Raw genomic sequence first — 22,031 nt, 5'->3', positions numbered from 1 at the left:
ATTTGTTTCTAAGAATTGGAACAAAAAGTCAGACTCCATTTTCTCCTAGACTGATAATAAAAGTGTATTTAAATACGTAGGTCAACTGAAGAACTGAATTCTGTGATATAAAATATAGCTAAAATATAAGTACTATAGATACTACATTTATATTTGCAAGGGGATGATTATGAGAGGAATAAAGGGTTAGAAAGAGGATGGATTATTTGCAAAATGGTTGCCATTATTCCTATTTCTAAATGCACATTCTTGGGTAGTCTCCTCCAACCCTAGTCTTGGCTATGTGATTTTGTTTGGTCTATGGGGTACTAGAAAGAGGAGATTTGAACAAGTTCTTGTTCATTAGGGATTGCTCTTTCTTGCTGTTGGATTCTTTTTGCCACTATATGGAGAAACTCAGGCAAGCCTGCTGGCGGATGAAGGGCTGACCACAGGGAGAGTGACCCCAGATGCCCCAGCTGAAGCTTTAGACATGTGAATGAGGCCATCTTGAACCACCCAGTCCAGGCAAGCCAGTCCAGAATACAACCACCCAGCCAACACCTGCAGAGAAAGAGAGAGGGGAAAAAAATCTATCTCTATCTCTATCTATCTATCTATCTATCTATCTATCTATCTATCTATCTAAATTACTGATGGACTTGGTAATGGGAAGATTCGAAAGTTTTCTTCCAAATGCTTCTATTTGCTTAGTGAAATAAAAAATCCAGATCATCAGCTGAGAGGAAAAAGGAATAGGGAAGCTGTTAGGGATTTGAAGATAGAGGAGGAAGGTATGAAATATTCATCTCATATGGTAGAAAGTTAATCAACAGAATAGATGCAGTAGGATTCAACTTGTGAACTGATGTTATAAATAAGTGAAACCAGTCAGCATGTTTCATTTGTTCCGTTGTTGTTGTTGTTGTTGTTGTTGTTTTTCTAGTCACGCTTAGCTTACCAGGTACAGGCATAGAGTAGGTAGAGAATTTGGCTTAACCAGAATTGGGGTTTTGACAGACAAGAAATATGGAGCAAAGGAGGGCCAAGGGAATTGAAGCTATGTGGGAAGGTGAAGTCACTGTGATGGATATTGGGATTCACTCTGGGTAAGAAGGGAACAGAAGGCAATTATCAAGGGCGAGAAAAACAAAACAGTGGAGGCACTGAATTACCAATACCACTGGAAAGAATTGTTGGAGTGGTAATATTGGAGTATACAAGCTAGAGAGAGTGAAGATGGTGCTTATAGAGCAAAAAATTAAAAATCAAAATTTGAAAGTTGTTGGAAGTAAGGGAATGAAGAAACAGAGGCCAAGGTGTTAGATAAATTTTTTGCTTGGATATTGATGTTGCACTCAATGAAGACAGTAAACCATGAACTAAATTATTCAAAATATAAAGGGGATGACCAGGAGGTTAAGTATATGACTATAAAATGGAGAAGTGGCTAATGGTACAGTCTCAAAGCATGTGCTTCTATAAAGCTGTGGTTTGGGGAAGGTGGGAGGAAGGAAAAGTGGTGTAGAATTGACTGTGAAAAGCATGGTGGGAACATAAACCATTAGTTTATGCATTAATTAAACAAATCTTTATTACTTTCCCGGTAGGATCCAAGCTCTGTTTGGGGACTAAGAACATATTAGTGAATAAACAGCAAGGTTCTATGGTAGGTGGCATTTGTGTCAGTACTGCAAGCAATTTTAACTTTTACTATTTTATATAGATGAATTAATGTATGGTGATGTGTGCAAAACTCTAAAGTACATTTTATGTTTGCTCCTCAAAGATAGGATTTACATGCTTTCCATGCTTAATATTCATGAGGAGATATAAATCTTTAGGGAAGGATTAAGAGGAGGAAGGTAGGGGACTCAAAAAGGGGACTCAATCTCCTCAAGGGGGGTCAGCTTAAGCAAGAAGATGAAAGAATACATTGAAGATACTGAGGATATAGAATATTTTGCTGATAGCAGGTATTAAATTCCAAAACATACAGTAGGATATCAGAGGTAAATGAGAGATCAAGTCTGATTGGTAGATATATGGACAATATCTAGAATATAATAGCTGGTTTATTGAGGTAATCCAAATAAACAGGGCTGTTAGTCTAGTGGAATTAATCCCAATAACTTCTAAAGGAACACTGAACAATCCGTTCCAATTTGGGGATTGGATCCTTAGGTAAATTTTAGTGGTAAGGATATGAATATAAATATTAAGAGCCACGATAATTCAGATAATAAAGAGTTAATTTATTTTTGGAGATATGGCTGAAAGCCTCAGGTCTAGGACTTTGTAGTCTGATTAGAAATGAGTAAGAGGAAAAGAGAGCAAGGAGTAAAGATGACTGCATATATAATTAACATGTGTTTGTTAATGTTATTGTGTAAGAAATTTATAATTCATAATGAATATTAAGCATTGCTGCAGGCAGCATTTTTGGTGCATGGACATCTAATTTATTGTAATTTTGCATATACCTATGATATATTAATTCATATATGTAAAATAATAAGTTAAATGTATTCTGGAGTTACTGACATTAATATTCTCTAAAAAGCAAATTTAATTTGTCACATGATAACTACAGGAATAGACAACAAAAAAGTTATACATCATCTCTAAAATGGGAAGCATCAGATGCTTCTATAAACTTGTCAGAAATCTGGACAAAGATAATCAAGAAAAAAATGTCAAATGCTCACTCTTTTACAGTAGTTAGGGCTTTCATATAAAGATATATTTTGTGTTTCCAGGCTAAAATGATGCACCTTTTAAAATGCATATTTAGATAACCACCATGAATTTCCAACAGTAACTTTATTTTTTTTCTAAAAATTTATTCTTTTATTTTAGAGAGAGAGACAGAGAGGAGCAGAGGGACAGAGAGAGAATCTCAAGCAGACTCTGAGCTGAGTGCGGAGCCCAACACGGGCTCTGTCTCACAACCCCGAGACCAGGACCTGAGCCAAAATCGAGTCAGATGCACAGCTGACTGAGCTATGCAGGTGCCCCTCCAACAGTAACTTTAAATCTTAAATTTATGAGTAAGAAATTTTACTGGGACATGTATTTAGAGAAAAATACATAAAATAACTATATATAACTCATTCAACCCTTTCAAGCTTAATTTTTAAGTGACTGCATTACTTAGCATGAGTGAGAAAAAACAATTTTTGGACCACTCTGAATCTGTCAGTATACTCAAGAAATTATATAATTTAGGTGGTTTTACTAGCCAGAGGTAAAAATAAACAAACAAATAAATAAAACACATCTTATAATTGTTTCTAATTGTTATTGCTGAATAGCATTTTAGATTGTTTCTTGCTAATGTATATTATTCTAAAATTCACCATATTCTTCCTTACTCAAAACTCAATCTCACAATACCAGACAGGTATTAATATACCAATAATCCATGCCCTTGAGTCTTAATACTTCTTACATTATGCTTTAAAACCATAAATATTGTACAATATGTCCTTCATCTCTATTATCTCCAACTTTGCAAATGAATCATAAAGAGCATGAAATATATTACCAATGAAATATATATTATAAACACTAAGCTCAATTTTTATAATTTACTTGGTGTTATCTCAAAAACAAACTGACATAATAATCCCAAACCAAACTGAAATAGAATCATCACAGAAAAGTTCATTCTTCAAGTGAAAACTGCTTTAAACTATCTTAAATGGGATGTTTCTGTGTTACGGGAACCTATAGGCTACTAGTAAAACTCAAATGCAAATGAAAGAAATCATCCTTATAAAGATGAGAATACTCCGCATCGTTTTAAATGTGCACCTCATTGATGACTATTATTCCTAAGACTATAGTTCTTTCCAAAAATAGAGAAGTAAGACACACAACACCTCAGAAAGCCAGTCACTCTCAATGATAGTCGTTTTGCATCTCTAGAGCTAAGGAATTAATCTTCAGATCAATGGCCAAGTAGAGAGCTCCTCTAATAATTTATAATGTGTGGCTAATCAGTGGCACCTTCCATAAGGTAAGTTCTACTGGGACTACAGCTTTATTTGTCCAGTTCGGGACTATATCCCCAGCTCCAGGGATATGACTTGGCGCATAGTTGGTAAATACGGAATAAAAGAATAAATAATCAATTTCTAAATAAGAAAGCAATTTTTATCAATTCTGTGGTCTAATCTAGTAAATGAATTAAGAAGTTGTAGGCCAAATGAAAAGCAATGACTTTTCTACAAAGTGAAATTACTCCTAGATGTATCACTTCTTGCAGGACCCATTCTAGGTTGTGAGGTGGCCAAAGGCCAGACAAGGGGATAATCATTCCATGTTTTTTGACTAAAGATGGTCTGGTCCATTTTCTATGCAGGACACATATTAAATTATTTGAAATTTCTATGAAAAGTATATTCTCTAGTGTTTAATTTAAGAAAACAAATTCATTATTATCCAAATAGGCAGTATTTCCCATCTAATAATATGGTTTTATATAAGAAAGTAGATTAATTCCACCTATATTTTTATTGCTTGCTATTTTTACATCATCTAGTCTACTTCTTTTATTTTGATTTGATGCGTTTGGACATTCACTTCATTTCAGTAACAACGGAATCAAATCTTAGAGTTTACTCTAAATGAAAACCATTTCAGTAATTTCAAAACAATATGTCAGGGGCACGATAATACTTAGTTTTTGCTGTCTCAAATAAATGGGTTTCAAACAAGTTGGTTTTGTAGTCATTGATAAAGCCTAGGTAAATAAATATTTTGATTAGGTACATAAAATATTTAAGATGGTCAATTATTTATGTAACTCTAAAATTAATTTTGAGCTAAATGTTTAAACTCACAGCATTAATACTAAAATATGTACATACACCAATGTGGGTAGACATGCACATACATACACACACATATATGATCAAACTTTAAATATAAAAATACATGTGATTCTACTTTTTTACTTCATGTATACTATGGCTATAGATAATTTTATTTTAATATATATTTTTATTTTAATATATATTAATGAAGAAATATACTACACCTTTTTAGTCATTAGCACTGAGGAGAACTAAAACTCATCTATTAACCAGATCTTTTTTGGTGGGGATGAAAAAAGGGTGTTGCATTTTTTGTATGTTAAATTGTTTGCTTTGATTGGTGGGAATAAAGTAATAAAATATCATGTTTTAGTATACATATATGCACTCATTGGAATATCCTTAGTTTCACCTATACTCATCTAAATTATTTCTTTTTTTTTTCCAGGATTTTGTTTATTTTGGAGAGAGAGAGAGAGCACAAGCAGGGGGAGGAGCAGAGAGGGAGGGAGAAAGTGGGGGATAGAATCTCAGGCATACTCTGTACTGAGCATAGAGCCTGACTTGGGCCTGGATCTCACGACCCTGAGATCACGACCTGAGCCAAAACCAAGAGTTGGACCCTTAACTGACTGAGCCACCCAGGAACCCCCAAATTATTTCTAATAAACAGTTTAGCTGGTTTGTAAGATAACAGAGAGTGCACCTTATTTAGCACAAGTTAAATACAAATTATAGAACTCATTTATATTAAACAGTTTTGTAAATATATAGGGCCAAATTTTGAAATCTTAATGATGTCTACCTCTTTTATTGATCAACCAAGATACATTGACATCAAATTTACTGGAGTGGACAGAGTTGCTTGAAGCATTCTTCACACGTACACAAAAAGCCAAATTAGTTGTGAGAGCTTCATGATTTTTAAATCATTCTATAATTTACTAAATGACATCAGAACTCTAGCTTTAACATATTTTTCTTCATGAAATAGGTATTTCTTCAATAATGCTTATTAATTATGTACTGTATTGGGGTGAAGATGAGAGTGAAAAAATATATGTTTTTTTCATTTTTTATGCTTATCTATATATTTATGTTCAATAATATGCAGGTATAATTTAAAGCCTATATTTCAAGGGGAAACTATTCACTTAAATATAAACAAAAATCCAAGAACATGTAACAATTGATTTATTATCCATGGAATGGGATAAATTGATCACAAGAGGTCAATTTAAGTATGTTACCATTCCTTTTAATGTAACATAATTATGTTTCAAGGATTGCTTTAGCAGCCTATTAATATATACCTTGGGTGCCTTTTCAAGTAAAAGAAGGCAAACTGGGGGGCTTTACAATACCAGACAGGTATTAATATACCAATATCCATGCCCTTGAGTCTTAATACTTCTTACATTATGTTTCAAAACCATTAATATTGTACAATATGTCCTTCATCTCTAATATATCCAACTTTGCAAATGAATCATAAAGAACATGAAATATATTATTAATGAAATATTGTATATTATAAATACTAAACTCCATTTTTATAATTTATTTGGTGCTTAGTATTACTAATTTATAATAAAAATTAATTTTTCCCATTTTAGAGTCTACATTGGTGCATTATTTGCCCAGAAGAAATTAATAGTACATATTATTAAAAGAAGATAACTCATCATAAGAGAATCTTAATATTTTACATTTCCTTTTTCTTAATTTTAGCTGTTCCCTTCATCCATAGCCTTCTATTTCTCTTATCTCATCCAGCCCAGGGGTTATGATTGGAAATGAATTATTAAATTAAGAAGGAAGCAATGCTACTGGGCAGGATGGAACATTCAAGTCTCTTCAGTTGAAATCACCTGTTAGATGAAAAATGAGAAGGCATTCCTCATTCTACAGCCTTTTCTGGAATGCCAGTTGATGAATCTGCTTGGAAAAGTGTTTTATAAAGTTCATGATAGTGTTCCAGCATAAAGAGAATGAACCTTTCGATTTTCAGGTGTCTCAAAATTTAACAGGGTAATCTGTTTTCTCTTTCTCTTTCAATACACAATTCCTCAGCATTCCTGTTGGCTTTGTCTTCCAAATCTATCCAGAATATAAAAATTCTTATTCTCCTCACTATTCCCATTATGGTGCAAACCTTTACCATCTTCGGCCTAGACTGTGGCAATAGCTTCCCAGGCAGTCTTCCTGCGTTATCTTTGTTCCCCCACCCCTCTCCTACCACAGTGCCATCTCAGCACAGTAATCAGAGTCATCTTGTGAAAGTGTAAAACAGATTATGTGACTGTTCAGCTCAAAATCCTCCAGTGCTTTCCTATCCCATTGAGAATAAAGGTCAAGTCACTCAAATAAGCTACAAGATCCTGTCTCATATGTGCTCCCCTACATAACTAACTGCCCTACCTCTGCCATTTACTCATCTGCTCACACTACTCCAGACACATTGGCCCCCTTCCTGCTCCTTAGTCACAGAAATCCTGCCACCACTAGAGGGGAGCTCACTACTAAGGAAAGCCTGAAATGTTCTAGATATCTTCTTTTTTTTTTTTTTTAGATTTTATTTATTTATTTGACAGAGATAGAGACAGCCAGCGAGAGAGGGAACACAAGCAGGGGGAGTGGGAGAGGAAGAAGCAGGCTCATAGCGGAGGAGCCTGACGTGGGGCTCGATCCCGGAACGCTGGGATCACGCCCTGAGCCGAAGGCAGACGCTTAACCGCTGTGCCACCCAGGCGCCCCTCTAGATATCTTCTTGGTCTGCTGTCTTACCTACTTCAGATTACCCAAATATCAACTTTACAGTGAGAATTTCCCTGACCATCTTGTTTAAAATTGCAATTCTTCCTAATGCCCACCATTGCTTTCCAACTTTCATATTTTTTTCTTTACCAAACTTGAGACTTTTAAATACTATACGTAATTTTTTTTTTACTTATTTTCTGCCTCCCAATAGATGCTATCTACATGAAGACAGGAGCTTTTTGTCAGTTTTGTTCGCTGCTATGGCTTAGTGACTAGAACAATGCAAGTAACAGAGTGCTCAATGCATATTTGCTTCAAAATAAATTTTGAAAAACAAACCTGTAAGGTCAACTACATGAAAAGTAATATTTCTATTCTATCAGCTTGACTGCAATCAGCAAGACTGATTCTTGTCAGTAAATATAGTCAATACTACTATAAAATTGAGATTCTCAGTATTTTATTGTTTAAATGAAATCATTATTATTGAATCAGTTTCCCACTAATGGAGACACTAATATTTAATAGTTGTACATTGTCTTATAATTTACTATTTTTACAGGCATTAACTTCCATGCAAACCAATTATTTAACTTAAAGGTATTGCTATTGGCATGTAGGATTTTAGAGGCTCCAACAGTATTGCAACAGAATTAAGGACGGGAAATAGAAAGAGCAAGGGGAGAAAAAGTAGAGGGAATTGAATAGACATTTATTACCAGTACCGAATTTCTATTACCACTCCATCCAAATAATATTGAGAACAGTGGCAGGGCTTGTCTTGGCTGCCTTATTACTACGTCATGAGGGGAAAACATATCACTGGACAAACAGTCGTGGGTACCTAATTTTGGACTGGGCAGGCTAAAGTGCTATAACAAATAGACTGGAAATATAGTGTCTTGAACAAAAGGGAAGTTTTATTTCTTATTGCTTAAGAGTCCAGAGCATGTTGCAGGCCAACTGAAGGTAGAGAATGGGGGTGGCTTTACTTCAAGCAGACTGATGATTACTCTGTCATTTTCAGTAATTGGCTTCTAAGATTACTCTTGTCCTTGTCATTGATATCCCATCTCACCACAAGGGAAAAAGAACATAGAAATGGCACATATCACTTCAACTAATACTCTGTTATAGAGAACTTAGTAACATAATCACACTCAACTAAAGGGAGGCCAAGAAAAAAAAAATTTAGATAGTCAGCCAGGCATCCAACTAATAATATGGAAATAGAAGAGAGTGGCTTCTGGTGAACAGCTAGTAGTCTCTGCCACAGTGTGGCCTTTTGCCCAACAAACATCTGTACCGTCCTTCCTTCCACATGTTCTCACTGACCTCCCACCCTGTGCACCGAAGGAGACAACACAAAGTGCTACTCCTTTATGGCATGATCTCTGCATGACGTACAGTTGGCTCCATTGCAGTCAGAGTCATCTCATGTTCTGGTGACCAACCAAATAATAGACAAGTTTTCTGCCTTCTCCATCACCGCAAAGAATGTACATTGAAGCAAGGACAGAATAACTGCAACACAAACTCCAGTACAAAAAGTAGAAAAATGGGGAACACACAAGAGTCTCTAGTCTAAATAGTAATAGAATCCTGGGCAGGCATCATGAGGAACTTTGCCATGGCACTGAAGAAAATTCCTTGATTGAATCATGTCTCTCTTCCTAAAAGGAGCTCCTGTGCCCATGGTTCTTTGTGGCCTCTGGCTTTGTTTATGGAAGGTTTTTTTCTTGTCCATTATCCCCTATGAGCACGTCTAAAGGGGGTACAATGGCCTGTGCCTTCATTGTGCACTGTAAAATACTAGAAGTGAACTTCCTTTGAATGCAAGTTCAGGGCCTTGAGGACCGTTTTATAGTTTGAAGAGTCTGAAGGGTCAGGGTTCTTAAGAATAGGCTCATTGCTTCCTTGTCAATAAAATTCTCTCAAAAACTCCTAAGGTTTCCAACATATTTGCTTCCAGTCAATGTAAGGCAGGAGTAATCACAAATTACTTTTCTAAACATAGTTCTTAAACCTGCTTTATTTTTCTCACTCAACTTAATCTTGAGGGCATCTGAAACAATACTCCTGGATATAAGGAGAGCAGATATATATCTCACTGTTTGGGGTCCAGAAGCCGTTGAGTGTTACAAACACCTCTGTGTCCTTCCATCCTTGTTTTATTTAAACCACTCAATTCTTGCCAGTGTGATATCTTGTTACAGCAGTGGGGGCAGCTATATTCAGTAACATTTTGGCTTTTCCAACCCCCTCCCCTCAAGCTAGAAGCTAAGCAGGTACATGGTCTGCCTTCCAAATATCAGAGTGATAGTCTGGTAGAGCCACTCAGCCAAATACCCAGCTACCATGGGAGAAATGCAATTAGGAGTCACCCAGAATACCCTACCTGATATTATAAATTACAGAAGCATTGCATTTTCTCTGATTGCTTCAATATTGTTGCATTTAAAAATTACTCATAATCTCATTGAAGGTAGTGATGGAGTCTTAAATTTTTCTAATATCTGTAACGCAATGGAACACTGATCATTTTATGAATATTTATTGATGATCTATGCTTTAAAGAAACACAAGCCATTTTTTATAGCTGACTGAGATCTTTTCTGATTTTCCTATCCCATTTTAACCACTTTATAGATTTATGTAGGATAAGACAGAACAATTAAATTTTAGTTTAAATGTAGATGGGAGGAGGGAGAGCACTTTCTCCACACGTATATGTTGATTTCTTATCATTCATGCAACCGAACTACTGCGTGCCAAGGAGAGCCTACTTAGAATACAATGGTATGTGAGAATGTGTGTGTCTGTGTTTGTGCATAAGTGTGCATGTGTGCTTTAAGATTGACTTTTAATAAATATATTTGAAAATTAAGGTAGAAGTCAATGATCACTAATTGAAACACATATAAATTTCCGCTTTATATAAATAATCATTCAGAAGATCATTGAAATACTCCTGCTAATTATTCATAGAAACTTTGTGGAGTGTTGACGCATCCAAACTAATCGTACCACAGATACTGTTCAGAGATTCTTATTATCATTTAGTAAATGTGGCTTGATCTGGGATTTTTTATGTTAATTATGATTCTCAGTTATCCAACTTTCTGATAAGGAGCTAATTGGATGCTTTTGGCAAGTAATGTTCAATTGAGGAGCAGTTGCAAGGCTAGGGACCTGACATCAACTAAAAAATGCCCAAGACTAAGCCAGGAGCTCAAAGATAAAAGCAAATTATAAAAGAGAAGAATATATTTTAAACTTCTCCTTCTTCGGTGAACAGTAGAATCTATAATTTTTTTTATTAAAATCTATGTGGCATCAGGACAAGAGTATACGACCCAGCACAGCACAACTTCTGCCACCAACATCCTACCTACCAACTTCTCCCCTTAAATCAATAAGCCAGTTCCAATAACCTATGAAATTATAAAGGAACTAGTTTTAGACATATTTACAAAGTACTGATCCATGAGTAACTTTAAATTACAACCCAGTATTTTGAATATGACTCAAAGATATATCAATAGCCACTATAAAAACAATCAATTTCTCCCTTATTTGCCATTATTTGTCCACTACCTCACCTTCAAAATTGATATATATTTGTCTGTCTTTGGTGATGAAAGTAAGCTCTTGACATTGATGGCAAATTTGAAATACAAAGAATTTTTGACACCAATTAGGAACAATTTTCATCTGTTATATCAATTCTACTGGGCATCAACTGGAAGATAATATCTGGATATCAGGATCATGGAGAAAAGTCATTAGATCAAAAAGTTTGAAATCATTCTAAGTAGGGCTGAGTCTATTGGGAACTGATTTTTCAACTATAGTTTTTTTAAACACTGAATGATTAAAACATTGGAAAATATATTATATTTTAGAATGCACCACAATCTTAGGATTTTCATCTAAGCCAAAAGTGATAAAAATTAAAATTAAAATTCGACACGTGTTAAAACTTTAGTTATAGAAAATGAATAAGTCTTACAGATCTACTGTATAACACAGTACATATAGTTAACAACACTATATTGTATATTTAAAATTTTGCCAGATTTTATATTAAAAGCTCTTGTCAATAATAATAATAATAATAGTAATAGTAATAAAAGAAGACAGGAAAAGGCTTCTGGAGGTGATGATATGTTTATGTCATAGATTGGTGGTGGTGTATACTGATTCATAGGTGTGTACTTATTACCAAACTCATCAAGTTGTATATATTAAATATGTCCAGCCTTTTGTATGTCATACATCAATAAAGTGTTTTTTTAAATTCCAGTATACTATTATAATAAATATTTATTAAATCTGATCACATAATATAGAAAACATAATAAAATTAAGAATTGCATATGATTGATTACTCCAGATAAGCAAATGGTATCCATTTGAGAATTAAAACACATCTTAAATTATCACTACTCTAGATAGAAATAGGTCTAAATTATATTATTAGGAACCATGTTTTCCCATGCAGAATATGCCAAACATTATTCAGTTGAATCTGAATAACTCAGGTGGGTTATGTTATTTATTCATTAATGTCCTGTATCTGTCAAGTCAGGAGACATAACTTGTACCTATCATTTTAACAGTAAGAATTTAATATATGGGATTGTTACCTATGTATAAAGTTGTTAAGTAGATGATTAAGTAGAGAAAAAGAGAACTGCCACTGTAGGAAAGAGCTACCATCCATAGGACTTAGTGAATAAGGGAAGTAGGGTGGATTGTTGAAACCTAGAAACTTGAAGAGGGGTGCCTGTAGAACTGAAACTTAGCCCTCTGACGAGGGGCACTTGTCTACTGGTATGGGTGTTCCTCAGTTCAGAAAAGGGGCCATGCTGAGCTGGGAACACAGACCTCTGAGGAGGGGGTGCTTGTTTGCTGGAGCTAATGTCTCTGATGACAGCATGATGCAGCTTTTTGTGCAAGCATTAGAAAAACTGCCAACTGGATTTATCTGCTGTGATAAGAACAAAGTGCGATTGCTGAGGTGAAGTGTTGCTAGGGTGATGCTCACTGGTCCTGAAGAAGCCCATAGGAACGAGACAAGGAGAAGCAAGTCCCTTCTTTCTCCCCCAGCCTTGCAGTCTCCTACAAACACCCCCTATTGCCAAAGCCTAACGGGGAGTATGCTGACAAAGCAAAAATGTAGTCTGCAAAGTTCCAGCTGCAGCATCACAAAAACAGGTATGGAAGAGTAAGTTTGGTGCTGAGAAACAAAAGCATAATAACTGGTACATGGACTTAGGAGACAGTCAGCTTATGCATAGGACAGAGCATACCCCTTCAATGAATCCTCCCAGAAAAACTGTTGACTTTTTGCAAGCACATTACTTGCCCTCTTTCCTAAATATGTTACCCAGAATTCAAGAAAGAACGGGAAGAGTTTGTTCAAGGTACTGTTTTACCTGTAACCCGAAATCAATAGTGTTTACCTTCACAGTGAGTCAATTTTTCTCCTACAAAATAAACTACAATAGCTCAGTGACAATTGTTTACCTAAATTTTTAGGCATCGTTATCACTCATATTTGGAATCTGGGCACTATTTCAATAATTAAAGTGATCAGAAGTCTGACTGATGATTTATAGTCCCTTAGTTAGCTGAAGCAGTCAGGATATTTGATAGAAGCTTTTTGTATCCTATTTTTATACCTAACAGGATATAATATCATACATAAATACATGGATGGGAGGTATCTGACACTGTAAAATAATAGATTTATCTGTCTTGAGTTAAGATAAAAATATAAAGCTTCTATATCCTTTCACTATTGTGCAGGACTTTGCATACATCAAATTACATTAATTCTTGCAATTTATGAATTGACAAGAAACATTTAATTTGGGAAAATATTATACCAAAATTAAACATAAAGCAAGTAATTATCTCTATTATATTCATGTCTATTAAATTGCAGGTTTGATAATAAAGCAATCCTGTGGAAGGGAGAACTAAAATTCTAATTCTTTAAAGTATTTTTTTCTCTCCTGCTTAAAACAAACAGCTTTCAATGAAACAATTCTAATCCTATTACATAGGCTTGATCTTTATATTTACATTTAGAAAGGACTTATTATATCTACAATGATTAATAGAGTTAGAAATGGATTTCACAGAGATTATTTCAGTAGCTTTCTATAATTTATCAAGCAACAAGTTTTTTATAATGTTTCCTGGTGGTAGCATTGAGAAAAAAAAAAACATTACCCATGTATATTTATCAATGTAGAGAGTTAATAATGTTTAAAGTACTTCTTACCTATTAACATCCCAGATTTTGCTAGTTGTATCCAGTGAGGAAGAAGCCACAAAATCACCACAGGAGTGCCATGTGCAGGACCATACTGCATGGCTGTGTCCTTCAAAGGTCAAAATACAGTTGCCTTTAGACAGGTCCCATAATTTAACTGTAGTATCACCACTTGAAGTAGCCAATTTGTTGCCACTATTTGCAAGAATAAAAAGGGTAATTTGTTAAAAAGCTAATTTGTGATTATTTTTTATGAGTGGTTATATGCTATCAGTAATTTGGGTGTATGTGTAATCTGAGTTGTTTTTGCTTCTAATGATATACTAAATGCTTGAATCTTATTATCTTATTTGACTCCATACAATTAAATACTTATTTGTATTGTTCAGTAATTCAAGTTGATAGGACAAACTGCTGTTGCACACTTTCTAGATTAATTCTTCTATATTCTTCCAGATTAATTCACTAAATCAGTATTTTTTTTTTAGTATGTATTATTTTGGGGCTATGTGTTAAGTTCTGTGGATAATGTAGTCTCAGAATGATGAAATTTTAGACATTGGCTAAGATCATTTCAAAAACATTATACGATATAAAACAATAGACCAGCATTTTTTATGTTTGGATTAACTAAATGCTCCAGGAATGCAGTTCTGATGCTGAAAGCAGTGAACCAGGAATGAGATTTTGAGCTAGAACTTGAGAGAGGAAAGATTTTGAAGAGTTGAGTAGTTGAGGATGAGTCATTGGGTTTTCCATTTAGGTCATTGGTAGATGTTTAAAAAAGCAACAACTTTCAAGTAGTGGAATGCTAGTTTAAGAAATGAATGGGTGTTAATGACATGAGCAGAAACATCTAGGACTTTTTGGTAAAATACTAATTCCAAGAAAACTTTAATTCCATCAGTTTCTTCACATCCTTCTGCATTGCACGCTCCTTCTATGTGTTCTCTTAGTAACTTTTCTTTCCCTGAATATAATGAGTTGCTTATTTGTAGTCTTTTCCTGCAATTTTTATTGAGAACTGTTTTTTCTCTCTGTTTCAATGGCATCAAGAGCTAGTATTGACTAATTGAAGTACTCAGCAAATGCTTCCAGAATGAATAAATACATGAATGAATGAATGAATGAATGAATGAAGTTATGCATAAAAAAATAGGGAAAGGTACTCAGTATTTCCAAAAGAGGAAATGGCAAGATCAAGATGAGTGTGTGCTTACTTGCTTTTTTTTTTTCTTTTTATGCTGAGAGAAATACATTTTTAAGTGCAGGGGAGAAACAACCACTGGAGAGGGAGAGTTTAAATGTGGTGAAGGAAAGGTGGGTTACAAAGTGAAGAAGTTCTCATTAAAGTTGTAAAGTGTATCAATTTTACTTTTCAGATTAGCAGAATTAAAAAAAAATGACTCTATGACAGGTAGTCATTCACTAATAGATATTTAAAACTGTCTTTAACTTTGCAGCTGTTGTTTATTTGTACATATATTTGCCATCCAAAATTTTACTTTTTAATACTAAAGACCTAAAAATACATTTGTCTAAAAATATCCGTGCAGGAGTGCCTGGCTGGCTCAGTCCATAGAACATGAAACTCTTGATCTGGAGGTGGTGAGTTCAAGCCCCACAGTGGGCCTAGCGCTTACTTAAAAACATATCCAAGCAAATGTAAAAATCAAAAATAATTTAACCATGCCTCTTTCTCAGATCTGTCCTTCTGATGGACCAGCATGCTATTATGGATATAAGTCTCTCTCTAGGATAAGAACTACTGTAATGTACTTCTGTCTGGCTGAAAATTCATACAAGTTTTACGTTTTTCTCCCTAGCTTTAAACTATGTGACAAGAGAAACAAAAATCACAATAGTAATAATTACAACTGGAATGAAGCACTTCGAATCATCTTTATATGTGCCATCAATTGATATTTAGTCGACAAGAAACAATATTCTCATAACCTTTTAATAAATTGAGGTTGTTCCTCAGGTGTATGAACTCAACCAAACCCAAAATATACAGAATATGAATTTCTGAATTTCTTTGAAATGTTTTGGCTTTTCAAAAGACATGGTTTGAAATATGTAAAACTGTATGTTTTTGGCTCACAAGAAAATAAAGACAGTTGAGGACTGAGAAGGAGCAAGAAAGAGAGAAAGAATGATGGACCAAAATTCAAAAGGTGCTCTAAGTCACACAAGAGTCAGGGTTTCCCTCAGCTCCACACAAATAGGAGAAGTCAAAATCCTCAAAAAAGAGAATAAGTAGATCCAGGTTGTTAGCAAGTACACTAAATCATTCTAATTTACATTTGGTTAGCTTCTCATTCTGGCTCTGCTGGACAGCCCGCGTGACCTCGGACAGGCCATTTAACATTAACACTTAACATTTCTGAAATTCATTGTCTTTATTTAAAAATAAAGCTCCATTTAGCTTAAAGCATTGTTTCGAAAATCAAACAAGAGAATTCTTATGACAGCACATTTTTAATTCTGGGTAATATTCAAACTTGATACTGTTTTTAAAAAGATTCTCTTGTGATCTCCAGTTTAGTTTTTATGTGGAATTGCATACGCATATGTCTATAAATAGTAGAATGGAATCCAATTACTGCCATTACACTATAGTTTCATATAGTTGGGTCTAGCCACTCAAAAGGATTATTTGAATTTGTAAAAGGACTATCAGTCACAATATTCTCAGTTACTATAGAATAGGTATGTACGATTTTCTGTAGCCGAACAACATATAACCAAATTGTATTAAAATATTTTCTCATACTTTTTATAGGTAAAAGATAAAAATTTTGGTTTCACTAAGCTCATAAAATGATTATATCAGAAAAACTCTAAACTTAGAATTTAGATTACTTGGAAAACATTAAGATACATTTGATTTACGTTTAATGTGCCCAGTTTGTGAGAGTCCCCCAAACTTTAAGTTAAAAGTTGAAACAAAAAGGGCTGAGATGGCTTTCATCCAAGTTACTTTAAACCCTTAGCCTTTGATACAGAGCTGCTGGCTGTATTTGGCTGGTGAGTGAGGGCACCGTGACAGAGTAAAGTAAACACCAGTCCACACAGAGAACGGTCTTTTTTGAAGTAAACAGTGCCTACATCCAAGTGCCGTTCCCTTTGTTCTCAAATGATATATCCTTCTTTTGTGTAGAAATCTAGAATCAACCAAGAATCATAAGTAAAGTGAATTCAGAAGACAGCATTCTGTATAGATATTGCAGATTCTAGCAAAAGCGGAGAGACAATATTGAGTGTTCAGGAAACAGCAGGCCTTCCCTGGCTGGCTGCAAAACCACTGCCCTTACTTGGTTGGGTGTATTAGTTGGAGCTCCACGTGTAACTTTCTCAGTTGCTTGAGAAACTTCAATTGGATTTTCAGCTCCGTCTTTCCACTTTTACGTAGGAATGGCAAGATGCTGGCAAGTGGACTCTCCCATGCCTGGTACACAGTATTTATAAGACATAGTATTTATTGTGTGAATGCGTGAATGATGTATGTAATAAGGAAAGAGCAATTTCAGTTGTGCATAGGTCTGTGTTAACAGAATGGAAAAACCTACATAATTTAGGGTTATAGATATGAACAAGTTTATGTACAGCGAGACATCTTGGTACAGAGGACAGAAAAATGTTGGAATTATAAAACTACTAGAATGTTACTAATTCTTTTTATTTTGTTTTATTCTTTGCATTTATGTTATTGTGTAGGTTGTAGGTGCAAAAGGACAGAAATTGGTAGGTTAGTTTATGAAACTTTATGCAGAGATCATGAACAATGGTGTCATCCTGAAAATAAGACAGGGAGGCCCGGGAATGCCTTTAAACTTTTAAGTATCAATTTCAATCTTGGGGATTATTTTCTTATTTAATTCTCCTTATTGTATTCAACATGCTTCTGAGTATTCTCTAGTTGTCATTCATATGTATGCATGTGACACATTTAAATGGAATATTCTTGAAAAACATAACCTGGGTAATTATTTTGGTATATATCATACGACTACTAAACTACTACAACTACTAAAATATAGTTCTCACCCTTTTTTGAAATTTCTAGGCATACCTTATGACTTTGTTTGGAAAAAGTTATTTTCAGAATATTAAATCTATTTTTTCAGCTATCTCAAAATTTCTACATTTGACTCTTTTCTTTTTTCTTTTGATTCAGAGTTCTACAAGACACAGGAGATTCATTTATTCATTTCACAGTTAGTCATATGCTCCAGACACTGTACTAGACAACTCCATCCATCATCCCTCTGTGCTTCTCAAACACACCAAGCATTTTTCCCTCAGGATATCTGAACACACTTCCTCCGGCACTAAGAGGCTGTCTCCCCTGGATATTCCCATGGCTTCCTCCATGACTTCAGTTAAAGACCTTCTTTTCAACTTCACCTTATCATGCAGGGCATCTGACAATTCCACTTAAAATACTATCATCCCAACTTTTTGCCTCTCTGTTACTCTTTACTGTATTACTTTTCTCTATAGCACTTATCACCATTTATTAAACTATACATCACTTATTTATTCTCTCTCTCTCTCTCTCTCTGCCAATGGAATGTAGCATATATGAGAGCAGGAATTTTTTTTTAATTCGGTGCTATATCTCCAATGCTAGCTTCATACTTAGCGCATAGGGAATCTCAATAAATAGCTATCGAATCAATGTATTAACGCATGAAACACAATTATGAATATGCCAAAGTCCCTTAAGTCCTATTTATTTATTTATTAAAATTTTTATTTATTTATTTGACAGAGAGAGAGAGGGCACAAGCAGGTAGAGCGGCAGGCAGAGGGAGAGGGAGAAGCAGGCTTACCGTCAATCCTATCACGTTGTGGAGTTTAAAATTACCATCTCTCTGGGCTTAAAATGTGAAGACCCAGCTATTGCCTCTTTTCCCACAAAGTTCCAGAAGATTCCTCATTTTCATTCAGACCAGGACCCATGCCTCTTTCTCATAACACCAGAGGCATGAGCTCTCCATTTGCAACCCCCCTGTCTGTCTCTGGCCCTGGGTTCACATGGTCCGTGGGACAGGGAAGCCACTCTCTATTAAGAATATTTTTGCCATGTGTAGCAGACCTTCTCTATGTTCAGACTTGGCTGGCACATCACCAAGTCTGCTTACACACTGAAGGAATTGCTACAACCCAATTTTTTCTCTAGCGTTTGGGTCTCCCCCAAACAGTTCTATGATAATTAATTATTGAGGTTTTTTTTTTTTTAAGCTCATTAACTTATCTAATTCCTCCTGAGTGTCCACTATTTACCAAAGATACAAAAGATATGAAGGATATGAAGTACACGTGTGCCTCAAATTATTTACTTTTTTTTTTTTGACTTTACTTATGAGAGTTAGAAGGCTGTATATAAAAGTCTGATCACTTTTTTCACTTCCCCTTTGCCACCGTAAAATTGCTTCTACTGAGTTGCTTGTGTTGTTGTCCCAGTGCCCTATAATAAAGTTAAGGCACAACACTATGAAAATCTGTATTATTGAAAGGTTGTTGAGGCTATTGTTCATTAGATTATACATTACATAAGAATATTAAATACTTTTAATATGGACCCAGTGGTGACATGCCATTCAGGTCTTAGCAACAGGAGTCATTACTCCTGCTGAACAGCTTGAGGTGATTTCTCTCATTGACAATGAAAATCACATAGCTAATTAGGTCTACTTGTTTCTGTTGATTGTTAGAACACTTAGGTACAAGATTGAAGCTCTCCTCTCGCAATTAAAAATAATATTATGTTTTGGCTTTTATTAATTAATGAAGGCCCATATAGGCAAACTATAATACAAAAAATTTAAAGTAGGTTATATGAATTTTATGTATTAACTTTACTTCTGGCTTCATCATATTTTACCTATTCTAAGTTATCTTTCACCCTAATTATTTCTCAAAAAATTATCTTCTTATATTTGTTAGTTCTCTAAATTCCTTTGGAAAATGAATGATATAAAATATAACTTAAAACTCTCAAAATGTACCACATGCTGGGGATAATAAAGATAACCCAAATAAATTCCGCTCTTAAACACCTCATGGTCTAATAAGGTCACACAAATACGTAACAATTATAATATTTTCATAAGTATTTTAACAGATGACATACAGCAGATAGTGACAGCACAGAGAAGGATATAATACATTTTCTAGGCTTGAATGGTGGTCATGAAGGCTTTTAAAAGGTGAACACACCCGAACAAAATCTGTATGTATAAGTGGGTGTCCACAAGGTGGGGGCAGGAAAGGAAAAATGATGAGTGTTCAGCATGTGGAAATTGTGGCATAATCAGATTTTTTTAAGTATTTTGCATTCAAGAAGAAAAGGGTAATGGAAAAATTAAGATAAATAGATAAACAACAGCCAAATAATAAAAGACCTTCACTGTAATCCTAAAGCATATTAATCTGTAGGCTATGAGGAGAGATTAAAGGGTTTTAAAAGGAGTTAGGAAAATAATCAGATATTAACTTTAGGATGTTAACACTGGGAACATAACAAGACCAGATTTTTTTTTTTTTTTTTTTTTTTTGCAGAGCAGAAAATACATTTAAGAATTAATAGATTTCTATTATAGGCTTGTACTTAATTATTGAATTTAGTTATTTTGAGATCTATGCTTTGTATAATCAGTCATTCCCAGGTTTTGGTAAATGATTTTCAAGGCAAGTGTCAGCTTGTTCTACTTAGCTAATGGATTTTTCCAAGTCTAAGTGGTATTGAATGAGGGCATGCCAATTTTCCAGTAGAAAGGTCCTCTCTAATGATACTACTTCTTTACCTTGTTTTGACCACTGATCTTAGTCCTGCATTATAGAGTTTTTCACTGTACTCTTTTCTAATTTTCTTTTTTTAATAAGTTTTTTAAAGATTTTATTTATTTATTTGACAGAGAGAGAGGCAGCGAGAAAGGGAACACAAGCAGGGGGAGTGGGAGAGGGAGAAGCAGGCTTCCTGCTGAGCAGGGAGCTCGATGGGGGACTCATCCCAGAATGCTGGGATCAGGACCTGAGCTGAAGGCAGATGCTTAACAACTGAGCCACCCAGGTGCCCCCTCTTTTCTGATTTTCAGGAATACATGGTAATCAAAATATGTGGGTGTGATGCTGAGTTCAAGCCTTAGGAGGATTGATTTGACAAAATATTTAAGGTCAGCAGAGGCAGGATACATACTTCATCACCAGAAGCCAATGTACCATCTGAAAGCTTTACAGTAGACAGAACAAGATATTGCTGTGGTTCCAGAAGAAGCACTGCCTCTGTTTCTGGTATAAAATAAGAGGTTTTCCATAATTGGAAGTATCATGTTGACAATTAAGATACATTTAAAACTAGCTTGGTAAAAGTGAATTCATGTATCACAGAATTCCAGAATCTCAAGCCTAGAAGAGCCCTTAAGTTCATATAATAGAATCACACATCCCTTGTTTTAATTATTTCTACAGATATTCTATCATTTTAATGCCCACTCTCTTTTTAAAATTTCGAATAACAGGAAAACTCAGTTCATTGGGTTTTAAGTAGTTCTGTTATAAAGACTTCCTTTTATTGAGCTTATTTTCTTCTGTATAGAAAACTACCCCTCGTTAAAGTCAGTTATAATGCTTGGCATCATTCCCCATTCATATAGTCCGTCTTTCACTCAATAGCTTTCAGAGTAGAGGAAGAAAGCTACCATAACCTAGAAATGACACTCCATTCATTTCCTTGTCACCCAAATATTCTTATCCATGCTACTTCTACTTTAGAGGTACACAGGGATCTTAGAAGCTGTACATCCACTCAAACTTGACTCATAACTGGTCCATTTCTATTAAATTGGGCATGTATTTGTATTATTCAAGTCCAATCTTGTATTCTATCGCTTCAAATATTGGTAATAAATATAAGATTATCTGTATTTCCACACATTGAAATGTGAGACTGTGGTGTGTAATTTCCATTCTCTGAGGCAATGAGATAGTCTTTCTTATCCTTTCACTAATTACTTAACATGTTTCATTTTCAAATGGTTATTTTCCTTTCCACAACAGATCTATTTCTTATAATGACCAGCCTCGCATTCAGAGTGAAGTTCTCTTGATAAGATCAGTTTGTTTCAGGACAAACAAAGCTGTTTCTAATATTCTGAGCTATATTGTATTTCTGTCTG

At 34.7% G+C, this 22,031-nt stretch overlaps 1 protein-coding gene across 1 annotated transcript in view; it reads right to left on the bottom strand.

Annotated features, from left to right (window-relative positions):
- The window catches only part of SPAG16 (sperm associated antigen 16), a 920,765-nt gene that overhangs the window by 430,946 nt on the left and 467,788 nt on the right, over window positions 1-22,031 (bottom strand). The window contains exon 12 of the mRNA XM_045806664.2: window positions 13,855-14,040. Within this exon, the coding sequence (XP_045662620.2) occupies window positions 13,855-14,040 (186 nt within the window). The remainder of the gene's footprint in view (window positions 1-13,854; window positions 14,041-22,031) is intronic.

This window comes from Ursus americanus, chromosome 1, assembly GCF_024610735.1.
Source record: "Ursus americanus isolate L20-20 chromosome 1, mUrsAme1.1.p, whole genome shotgun sequence".
NCBI classification, from domain to species: domain Eukaryota; kingdom Metazoa; phylum Chordata; class Mammalia; order Carnivora; family Ursidae; genus Ursus; species Ursus americanus.
The sequence above is the reverse complement of the archived record's forward strand: the minus strand, read 5'-3'. Positions and strand labels throughout refer to the sequence as shown.